General features: G+C 41.4%; 1 protein-coding gene and 1 long non-coding RNA gene across 2 annotated transcripts; one reads left to right on the top strand and one right to left on the bottom strand.

The window, feature by feature from the left end:
• Window positions 1–200: 200 nt before the first annotated feature.
• Window positions 201–5,758, bottom strand: LOC117492070 (GTPase IMAP family member 8-like). Its single transcript, XM_034142216.1, has 6 exons — window positions 5,589–5,758; window positions 3,927–4,646; window positions 2,942–3,655; window positions 2,742–2,863; window positions 1,981–2,647; window positions 201–1,450 (listed from the first exon to the last, which is right to left on the bottom strand). Exons 1-6 carry the CDS (start codon window positions 5,599–5,601, stop codon window positions 1,152–1,154), a joined length of 2,535 nt encoding a protein of 844 aa, XP_033998107.1. The 5' UTR covers window positions 5,602–5,758; the 3' UTR covers window positions 201–1,151.
• Window positions 5,759–11,173: 5,415 nt separating this feature from the next.
• Window positions 11,174–11,920, top strand: LOC117492187. Its single transcript, XR_004556835.1, has 3 exons — window positions 11,174–11,242; window positions 11,440–11,507; window positions 11,607–11,920. It is a non-coding gene; the product is annotated as an uncharacterized LOC117492187 (long non-coding RNA).
• The last annotated feature ends 271 nt before the right edge of the window (window positions 11,921–12,191 follow it).

The following is a 12,191-nucleotide window of genomic DNA, read 5'->3' as shown; positions in this document are numbered from 1 at the left end:
GCAGAAGTCTAGGGGAATTAAATGCAAGCAGATATTCAAGTGTACAACAATAGTACAATTTATTTTTTAAATGAGTTCCATAACAAAACACATGATTGTCCATTAATATAAAGACGACATTACAAAAAAACAGTGGCCAAAGAAGGACTCAGATATTTTGCTTAAGTAATACCACAGAATGACAATACACTGAAACATCCTTCATTACAAGTTAAGGTCCTTTATTCAATGTTATCAAAGTAAAATAACTGTGTTAGCATCATAAATCAAGTATCTAGCCAACTAAAAAGTAGCCTACCTATATAGAATGGCCCATTTCAGAATAATGTATGATAAATTGATGAATTACTTTGTACATAATTGTATGCAACTGACAAAGGTGGGGGTATTTCTAACAAACAGATAGGCCTTCTGCTGGATTGCTTTACCATCAATAATATATCACCATTAATTAGTTCAAGGTTTAAGGTTCAAGGCTTTTATTAGTCATACGTACATAGCTATAGTGTAGTTATGACGATGAAAATCTTAGGTCACAGGCTCCTCCAACAGTGTAACACAATAAAACCGAAAAACCGAAAAGATAGTGCAAGTAAATAAGTAAAAATAGTAAATTAGTAAAATTGTGAAAAAGTGCAATAAGAGTCTATATACAAGTTATTGGAATATGATATATTAGATAAATCATTTCTAAGTTGCAGCCAGATGAATGTTATGGATGTTGTTTCAAAAGTTCAGGTTTTTAATAGTCTTATGGCCTGTGGGATGAAACTGTCCCTGAGTCTGGTGGTTAGTCCGGAATCGGATGCTGCGGTATCGCCTGCCAGACTGATATTTGGGGGAAATTCTGAATCTTTAAATGATTTAATGTTCTGCATACAATTAAAATGTTCTATTCATGATATGCTATAACATGCTTTTTTACACTGTTACAGGGAAGACCCGAAAATATAATCTCTGCATTGACATGATTACATAATCACATTAAATAATGAACATTGAACATAACATACATAGTATTGGCTGCATCAGAAAGTAATACAGCTAGATAATCACCAAGTTTCTGGCAGGGTCCAACAGTGTTTGGAAAACTGTGCTTTCTGTGCACGTTTTCTCTTTTGTTACCATAGTTACCAGCCTGCTTGTGTGTGCTAAAAAGAGTGCCTGCGTTTTGTTTCTTCAATGTGTGTCAAGACCCTGCCATGGACAATAGACTCTAACTTCCTTTGTTGATGTTTATCTGACAAAAACCTTGTCATTCGTTGATGATTGTCGTCTGTCAGGAGGCTTTGGTCCAACATCTCCACATCACTGGCTGAAATACTCATGCTGTCGACCCCAGAGGTGACATCAGAGCCCCCAAATCTAACGCTCAGCCATTCAGTCACTTTGGCACGTTCTCTTTGACTCCAAAATGTGCCCCCAACTTCTATGGGAACATCTCCACTCACTGAAAACAGAATTTGAATAGTGTAACTACTTTTGTTGGAAATGGTCTGGATGTCAACGAAAAATGACCAATGCCAAAATATTGAAAATCCTTCAATATGTTGTCTAAAATGTGTGATGATTCCATTCTCATGTAAACAAAACAATATTGACGTCAGCAAAAATAAAATAAATAAAGTGTATGATAAGTTGTTAATGTAAAAATTACAAGACATTTCGATACATCGTAGGTTGAGACAATGGCACTAATATAATCAAGGTCATGTCTATTGATGGTATGATAAATCGGTAACATAAAATCTGATTGAAGTCATGTCCACATACAGTACGACAGGCTAATAGTGTTCAGATTATAAAGGTCTGGTCAATATGTTGCACGTTAAGTTGGTAACATAAATGTTATTGAGGCAATAACCACATTTAATACGATAATTCGATAACATTATTATCGTAACAGGCCATATGGTCTATCTTACATTTTAAAACAATTTAAAAACATGTCCTAGATTAACTGAGTAATATCAAACTCACTGCTCGGAGTGAAGGCTCCATCCATGCTTGCGTTCATCTTCATAGATGGTACGATCGGTTCTTCTGGTTCTTGTGCAACAGCTTTCAACATCCTGTCGATTAGCTCCTGCTCCCTCCTGTTCCACTCCTCTTGCCACTGCGTTGGTTTCCGCTTGTTCCCCATTTTGTCTTCAGCGGCAAAGTATTGGCCCTTGTTTCGTGTTATCATGTCAAACATTTTCTCAAACAGCTGTATGATAGGTAAAGCAAAACAACCATATGGATTGCAGTTCATGGCATGATATCTGTACCCACACTTTTCCACCAGCTGTTCCAGGTGTTCGCCTTCTGTGGCAATGTGCTCCTCAATGGATCTTTCCTTGAGCCAGTCTTCCCAGGTAAACAGCACCATGCAGTGCCTCCAGACACTGTCACCGAATGGCATCAAGAGCTCAACCATTGTTTTGTAGTCATTCTCTGTAAAGGTTTTGAAAATGGGTACAACCAAGAGAAAAGCATTAGGACCAGGAGCACACATTGAGACGCTGCGCAGAACTTCACTCTTGAGCCAGTCGGGTGTGATCTCGTCTGCAAACCAGCCTGGTGCCTCAACCACGGTGATGTTTCGTCGAGCAACATTTCTTTCATGTTTCTCACACATTGTGGTTCTTCTCTGATCTTGGAATTCCTGCATAGAAGTAACCAAACAAAATAATATGACAACCAAAACAGACTTCAACAATCAGATGTTTCCCCCGAAAAAACCTGTAGAGGTTTGTTACCTTCTTCATCCAAGCTGTGCCAAACAGCTCTTCAAAAAGGATCATGTTTCCTGCCATACCCTTCCCAGAGTCTTTCGGCCCGATAAGTACAACCTTATGGTCAGTGATTGTCTGCGTCTCCCCTTGGGAAATGTGAGTTTTTTTTCAATTAGAAATAGTAATAATAATTAAATTAATCATACATTCAGTTTTTTTATTACCTCGAAACAACTCTTTGAGTATTCTTGCTTGTCTTTGGGCCGTCTGACGAATACTTTTTGCCTTCTTGTCTGTAACCTCTTTTCTTGCCTCCATCTGCTCAGCACGGCCCAGGTTGACTTCAAAATGACCATCTTTGTTTCCTGCCCACATCTCTTCAATCTTCTCAAGGAGCTCCGTTACCTGAGTCTCGTCACTGTGGTTTTTGTTATCCAAGACATGATACATGTTCCCACACTTCTCCACAAGCCACTGCAGACCCTTCTCACTCTCAATGCGCTCTTCCACAGTCTTCACTCCCAGCCAGTCACCTCTGGTAAACAGAACAATTGTGTGCTTCCAGACTTCATCCGTGAACAGACTCATGTGCTCCTGGACCGCTTTCTGGTATGTTGCGTTGAACGCGGATGCCAGGCCGACAACAAGGAGCACTGCGTGGGGTCCTGAAGTGCACAGATGCATGCTGTTTTCTATTTCAAGTTTATTAATCTCGGAGAGCTCCTGAAGGGTGCCGTTGTATAACCAGCCTGGAGAGTCAACCACTGTGAGCTGCCTATCTGCCACCATGCTGTGGTTTATTTCGCAGCACACAGTTGTTCTCATGTGAGTAACAGGAAATGCATATTTCCTTAGAATGGTGTTGCCTGCTGAGCTCTTGGCTGACCACTGTGCACCAACCATCACTAGCCTCAAATGTGTTGGGGGAGTTTTGCCACCTAGAGACAAAGTGGAATTAAAAGATATTCAGACTTGAGGTTTTGTGCATCATTATGTAATTGTCAGGTTGACCATCAAGACTTTTTTAACTATTCAAACACCTAAGTCAGTAAAATCAGAAACTTCTCAAAGGGAAAAAAAGAGTTTAAATCAATCTAGGAGGACGTGAGGTATCTTTGCAGGTATCATTTGCATTGTAATGTCAAAAGGCTATTGATAAATGGTATCTTCGTCATATTTGTCTGCATTTTAGAGACATTTCTGACTTACCTTCAATCAGGGCTTTGAGTTTCCTTCTTTTTGCCTGCACTTCGGCAAACCTCTTTGATGCTCTTTCAACGATTGCTTCCATTTTCTCTCTCAGAGCACTCCCATCAGCAGCATCAATAGAATAGTGACCAGCAGCATTTTGTGCAATCATTGCCTCTATTTTCTCGAAAAGCCTTGTGACCTGAGTCCTATCCTGGTGGTTGCTGATGTTGAAAACATGCTTTCGGTTTCCACATTGTTGAAGAATCATCTGAAGTGCTGGCCAGAAAGGGATGTCGTATTTTAAACTTGTTTTACATGGATCATCTACAGTGAACAGCACAATGGTTTGATCAAAGACTCCTTTATTGAAGAGTTGCATGTGCTCTTCTAGGGATTCCTTGAAAATGTCAGAAAAGTCTTCTTCTAAAGGAATGACTAGAAGAAATATGTGAGGCCCTGGGGGACACAGATGAACGCTGTTCTTGATTTCTATCTGATCCAGCTCTGGGGTGTTTTCTTGTGGGTAGTGGCACCACCAGCCTGGAGTATCAACCACAGTGACCCGTCTGCCATGTACCTCCCGCTGACTCACAACACTCTGGGCAGTTCTTCTGTTGGTCTCAAAAACACTTTTGCCAAGTATGATGTTGCCAGCTGTACTTTTAAAACTGGGGTCACTGGTTAATACTCTTCCACCTAATAACACAATCCTCAACTCTGGAGGGTGCTTAGTTTGCCCTGTAAGAGATATAACAAATTTCCCGTTTACACACATGCATTATATAAATCTAGAACATTTTCATGATCTGTCTATTTGCATGAAAAGTATAGCTTTGACAACAATGTCATTGCAACATTAAATTCACTTATACTAAAACACACATCTGTCATCAGGAAATCCTGCTGTGAAGGACTGTCACATACCAGCTTATACAAGCGGTATGGCTTGTGTGGTGGCAATATCAGTACATAATGAAAAGTAAAAACTGTTCTGTCTTTGAGTTTAAATCATATATCTGCAGATCTACCGACAAGCTCAGTAAAATTTGTGAAATGAGCGAGTGATGTTTTTTTTATACACATTAATAGTGAATGCACAAACTTACATTTGCAAGGTAATAAACATATAGTGCATTAATAATCATCTATGAGCGAGAAAGGCATCTTTAAAATACAGCTGAGTAATTCAAGGCATCTTATCCTTATTGTGTACCGACATTCAGTGAAACACTAGCATGATTACAATCTCCTCACAGAAACTGGAACTGGAAAATCCCCTGCAGATCTGGACATTTCCATCACACCTAATAACCTTTTCCCCATATTTACAGCAACAAACAAATGCTGATAACTCAGGAAAAGTATTGTTTTATTATTAAAGTTGAATTCAGATTCAATTCTAATAATAAAACAATTCATCATGATTTTGAAAAGCCTAAGCAGGGATAAAAGCCAGCAATTAGTTTCAATAAACATAATTACCTTGACATACAATAACTTTTTCTTTATTAACAATGTGTAATTGTCTCTATTGAACAAATACAATGACAACAATGTGATTAACAAATCAATAAATAAACACTTGTATTACATAAATGTCCTAAACAATGCAGAAAAGGTCGCAGAACAACATTATTGTCCTAAGTTTATTAACAATAGTCATATGAGCTTAAACTTTACCTTTTGTTTCCATTGCCACTGTTGACTTTTCTTCTCCAATCGAGTGACTCTATTGAAGATAACTCGGCTAAATCCCCAGCACCAATGCCAGATTCACTGTTTATGCGTGTATGGGGACTGAGATACGGATAAACAGGGAAGTCAAATTTGCCTAGTATAATGTTACACCTCTGCACACCACTCTGTTTTATTTGTACAAGAATAGGGTGTGGTTTGTTACATTGGACTTGTAGTGGCAATTTCTTATTTTACCTTATATGGTAAAACCATAGACTGTATATATAAATGGACGTAGTGTCCGTGATGTCACCCATAGGATTCTGCAGAGTTGCAGAGAAGGGTAAAACCAAATGCAACAGTTCTATGATGACACGTGTATTCAGTACATGTCCTTGCTTGACCATTGTTTGAGTGATTCTACAATTTAGGGTACATTCCATGTCCATTGATGTCCATTGATGATAATTATAATTATTCTAACTATTTTCTTCAAAAATATCATATTTTGCCTATTATTGGAAAGCATGTTATAATATCACACAAACATTATGTGTATCCTATGCTTTATTTAGCTTGAAATGTGTCATGATGTTCTTAAATTGTCAGTTTTTGCTCTGTCCGTTTTTCAGTTGAGGGTGTCTTGGTTTCAAAATAATGAATAAAAACCATTAAAGTAAATAAAAAAAAGTATTCATTTATTTCAAAAGTCTAAATACTAAAGAATAATAACATATTTTTAATTGATTTCCTCCTTTAAATAATTTAAATATCTTAATATATGAATGTCCGCAAAAGTTCTGTCAACTATGTTACTAACAGAACTCCCCCTTTAACTCAAAAATGGTTTGTCCCAATACCATGTCACCAGCATCACATGATGCCATGTTCCTCTTTGGCAGACATTTTGAACACACTGTGGTGATTGTCCTCTAATTTTTTACAATATTTTATGTATAATAGCACATTGTCAATGAGTATATTAATTGACCATCAACAATGTTACGTACATTGTTATGGTTTACAATTGTTTAATGACTTTAATTCAATTATATGTTCAAATGTGATGTTAACCTGTTCAAGAAAATGACATGTGGTCATCCAAGCAAGGCCTACCATTGAAATGATGGGTCAAAATAGGGAAATTGTCAACTAGGTTACCTGTCAACTAAGTTACCCAGTACTGTAATAACTGTAGTAACTTAGTTGACAGGTAACCTAGTTGACAATTTGTATGACATGTAGACGTCATTACACATCATTATCAATGGAATTTTGCACTTCTGCCTTGAAATGAACATAGTGCTGATGGTTAATAATGTGTCCAGTCAACTATGTTATTTGCGTCAAATGTTTGACTTTCATTGTCAACTATGTTGCACCTCATTTTTTCAAATTTAAAATATCTAAAATAGTGCTTCTGATATCCTTTATAGTATAATGTATATCTACACAGGTTGGAGTTTTACATGACATCTCTTAAAACTATCAAAATGACCTGTATGGTAGTTTTATAATACAAAATAGCCCTAAACTTAATGACAGTGCTGAACATATCACATGAAAAAACAAAACTTTAATACAATTATTTTTTAAACTTTAAAAAAATCTTTGGATATATGGTAGAATAGACTCAAGAGCCTTTCAAATTTGATTTTACTTGAAGTGCAGGACTTAATCAAATGATTGTAATGGCATCAAGTTTGTCCGTAACATAGTTGACAAACTGAGTAGTGAAAACATCCTTTCCCTTAAACTAACTTGAACCACTGATTGTTCTATTGAGAAAGAACACTTTCTTTGTACTGTTTTGTTGATGTGAAATGCACCCTAAATTATAGAATCACTCGTTTAACCTTTAACTGTGTCTGGGTGTCAGACACCACCGCACCCAGACGTTTCCTGTCACTATCACACTTGCACAGTTCCTGTTTCTAAAAAGAGCAGTGCACAGTTCCTGTTTCACCAAGAAGAACCGGCAACTGAGTGAACTGACCCACTCTGTTGTGCAACATGTACTATTGTAACAATCTGCATGGCAACGGCATAGCAAGGGTGGGACTGCGCCTGGATGTAGCTCAATGGCGCAGTCATAGGGCCGATGAGGTGGGAGAGATGTCGCCTTAGTCTTGCTAAAAACCTCCTTAAAGTCCAAATATTCTGCCGGAACCCCTGTGACATCCGGAACCAGGTTCATATCCACAGATAGTTGAGGTGCGGCGGCCTGCTTGAGGCAAACCTGATGACAGGAGGAACTCCAACCTAGGATGGACCCAGTTGCCCAGTCAATGTTCAGGTTGTGGCGGCGGAGCCATGGATAACCCAAAATCAGAGGAATTTGGGGGGACCGTAGCACATGAAACTGGATTGTCTCATGGTGGTTCCCCGACATGAGCATATGGACCGGTGTCGTCTGGTGTGTCACCGTTCCCAGCAGGTGACCATCCAAAGCATTAGCCGGTACCGGCTGGGGCAGCTGAACCTGTTGGATGCCCAGCTGTAGTGCGAGCTCCTCGTCAATGATGCTGACATCTGATCCGGAGTCGATAAAAACAGCCAGAGCCTGAGATTTGCCTGTCAGGAGGAGTCGAGCATGGCACAAGGGTCTTACATTGGGGATCAGCTCAGAGGTTTGGCCCACCAGTATACTCCCCATTACTGATGAGCTCTGCCTTTTACCGGACAACGGGAAACAAAATGTCCAGTCTGACCACAGTAAAGGCATAGATTACCTCTTCGACGTAATTCCTTCTCCTCAGAGGTAAGACTGGTACAACCCACTTGCATGGGCTCGACCTCCCCGTACCGTGAGTCAGAGTAGGGGTGGGAATTCTCCGCCGAAACCGGAAGTCGAAATCTCCCGCAAACCGGAAGTTGTTGTCGCGAGCAGCGGCCCGCCGCTCACGTCTGTTGCTCTCCTCTCCGGGTCTGGATTCGTCTGTCAATCCGAGAGGTGAGCTCGATCAACCCATCCAAGGAAGCAGGGAGATCATAGGAAACCAGCTCATCTCTCATATAATCCGCTAATCCTCTCAGATATGCGTCACACTGCGCCGGCTCGTTCCAGCTGCTGCGGCGGCTGCTGGTGCGGAAGTCAATAGCGTAATCTACCACCGTGCCGGAACCCTGGCTCAAACTCAGCAGACCTCCGGCAGCGTCGGGACCCAGATGAACGGAACCGAACACCTTCCGCATCTCCGTGGAAAATGCAGCAAAAGAGGCGCAGGCTGGAGTCTGCTGCTCCCACTCTGCAGTACCCCATAAACGGGCTTTCCCCGTCAGATGATTAACGGTGAAAGCTACGCGAGCCGCCTCAGGGGCAAAGGTGTGTGGCTGCAGTGAAAACAATATGGAACAGTTTGTGAGAAAAGGACTGCATCCCTCAGGCTCACCAGCGTAGCGTTCCGGAGTTCCCACACGAGGCTCCGGAGCGTATCCAGTCGGTCCAGAGGCTGGAGTGAACATCGGAGCTGCGGGCGGAGGGCCGGTAGCAGCCATGGTAGTGGCTAGCTGTCGTACGGTGGGCGGCCATCTGCTGCATCTGGGAGGTCAGGTAAGCCAGCGTTTGTCCCTGGGTTGAGGTTGCCTGGTGGGTCTCGGTAGCTAAGGTAGCTATCGTGACCTCCTGTCTTTGGATGGCTTCCTCAACCCTCTCAAAGCGGTTTCTAGGAGACCCGGTGTTTGCTTGGTCCATTTCTGGCCAGATCGTTCTGTCACAAACGAGCTGAGAACCAAATGCAACACACGGGAAACCAGGGATAGTCGGTAAGAGACGAAACGGCAGATAGTAGGCAAAGGGCTGGTCGGGGACAGGCGAGGGTTCCAGGAGAAAGCAAGACGGGAGTCGCAGGTACAGGCCGGGTCAGGGAGCAGGCGAGGCAGAATAGTCCGGGTACAGGCAGGGTCAGGAAACAGGCGAGGCAGGCTGGTCAGGGACAGGCAGGGTCGAAACCGGGAGAGCAATCTGGAAGATAAGGCGGGAAAGACTGGCATGCTGCAAAGTACGATCTGGCACTGAGGTGAAAGTGAAGTGGGCCTATATACTAAAGGAGCTGATGGGTGTAATGGCGCGTTTCCACTACAGCGCGGAGCACGGTTTAAGAGGGCTGTGACGTCAGCGGCCCGTTTTTGGTTGCGTTTCCACTTGGCCTAGTACCGGCCGGCGGGTCCTAATTCACAGTTTTTCTGGCCTCAGAAAATCGTGGGTCTAGGGCTAGAGACAACGAGGCTGAGTCGGGCTGAGTATGCTAAACTAGAGAGAATCGCTGGCAAGGGGGCTACAACTACAACAAGATGGACATATTTGACCGTGATTTAATTGTAATACACGTTTCAAAATGATGACGAAGTAACAACATACTGATACCGGTTAGTAAAAACCATGAATTAATGCTTTGACAAGTCTGCAGACAGACGGCAGGCGAAAAACCTTTTAAAATGCGTGTTTTCTAAATGGAGATTGGCTAAGCTAACGCAGTATATGCTCCGACCGTCCACACTCACAACAACGGCCTATACAGACATAAATAAAGCGGCGACTGTATTCGCCATGACACAGGCAGTCTGTGGTTTGTACTTGTTTAACTTTTGTCTAGTTTCTGAACATATATGAGGAGCTGTGAGCTCTGAGTGCTAACAGCTAACGGCTGTGTTGTTTTTCTGGGGTTCTCATTGAAGATGACGTCACGGCTCCGCCTACACTGCGTTACTATAGATACTACCCCAGTTCCTAAACTGTAATGGAAATGCGCCATAAAGTGAGCCAGTCCTAACGAGGCCTAGCCATACCGAGCGAGGCCGAGCGAGGCCGTGTAGTGGAAATGCGCCATTACAGAGTGAGAGAGAGAGACAGGGTGTGACTACCAGGTGACTAAGGAATGTTAATGCAGAAAATAGGTGAGTGAGAAAGCAGACTGTGACAATACCTATATAAGGTATATTTATACGTTTCTGTTTTCAAAATACCAAACAGATCATGCATTTTAGCCATGCCTCATTTCGCTCTATTTGCTGTTCTCCAGCCCTGTTTTTGCAGGGGGCTGATTCTGTGAGCTGCAGCTGACCACGCCCCCCTGCAGGAGAGGGTAGCGTGCTCTGATCAAGTCAGAAGAGGGGGAGAAAAATAGATCTATAGCCTATTATTATATAGAGTCGTTATTAATTTGTTTTAAAGCTCAATAAATAACAAAGAAGACCTTTGACCGGCACTTTTCTAACAACCGGGGACACATATTCATGTATAAAAGACGTACAAAAGTGCATTTTGCATGATAGGTCCCCTTTAAATCATAAAAGGAAATTCAGTGACGTTACAACAATGTAGTTGATAGTATTACAGTAAACATGCCTCTTTTTAATACATTGTGATCATTTTTCTCATCGGTGATCAATGCCTACCTGACACTCATTGTAAGAAGATTCAACCAGTGCAATGACGGTCAAGCAGCTGTTATTGACAGCTACGCTATGACCGCCATCTGGAAACACAAATTTGGAAGATGATTGTCCATGATTGGAATGACTTTGCATTTGTAAATGTTGCAAATGTGCATTTTTCAACAGAAATGTAATACTTTTGCAACTACTCTCAGGTTGATCCAATGGCACACACAGTCATCATGGGAATTGTGAATGAGAACCATCACTGGATGTTGGTGGTGAGAATAGGAGCATATGTTAAGCTCCAATCTGTATCTATAGTACTGTATACACCATATATAATTAGCCATTTGCAAGATAACCTGGCCACACATACATGCTGTCACTTATTATTAATAACATATAAACAATACCCTACATCGTACCTGCCTAATGTATGGTTCCTGCCTAATGCATGTTGTGTTTCCATGTGAAGAAAACCCTCTTCTTGGATCCACTTGGAGAAGGGAAAGGCAAAATGAAGGTGTGCCTGCAGTCTACAAGGTAAATTTGATATAGTGTACTAGTTCCGGTGTTGTATGAGTTTTTTGACAATGATGTGCTGCATCTTGACACATGTACTACTGTATCTACATACTGTAGAGCCTTTATGAGGATGAAAGGCTGCAAGGTGTCAAGGTGGACATGCAGTACCCTCCCCCATAATCGTCAACAAGACAGCACATCCTGTGGTGTCCTGGCCTTAAAAGTGAGTGTGAAATGCATTTACCCAAACATTACTCTCAAATTCAAATTCAGTAGCAATTAGACTGAATATCTTGACTTGCTTTTATACATCTTGATCAAAGATGTATTGAATTGTGTAAAACTACACATATACAACATGTAATTCTTTAAATCTGTTGGGTAATTTGTCTGTATTCTGTCATAAAATGCACCCCACCCAAAAATATGTTTCTATTAATCCCACCCTCAAGCATTTTTTAGGGTATAGTTGTAGGACTAGTACCAATGAATGGAGCAAGTTTCATGAATGTGACACTTTTATTTTGTAAGATAGCAAGGGGGGGCATATTGTGATAACCAGGCCTGTCATAAAATGCACCCCACCCAAAAAGATGTTTGTATTAATCCCACCCTCAAGCATTTTTCAGGGTACGAGAAAAATTTGTGCACAGATGGAAGGCTGACAGGCAGGTAGGCTATCCAGTTATTTTAGCCGGGCTG

Source organism: Trematomus bernacchii, unplaced genomic scaffold (assembly GCF_902827165.1).
Source record: "Trematomus bernacchii unplaced genomic scaffold, fTreBer1.1, whole genome shotgun sequence".
NCBI lineage: Eukaryota > Metazoa > Chordata > Actinopteri > Perciformes > Nototheniidae > Trematomus > Trematomus bernacchii.
This window is presented reverse-complemented; position numbering and strand designations above follow the sequence as displayed.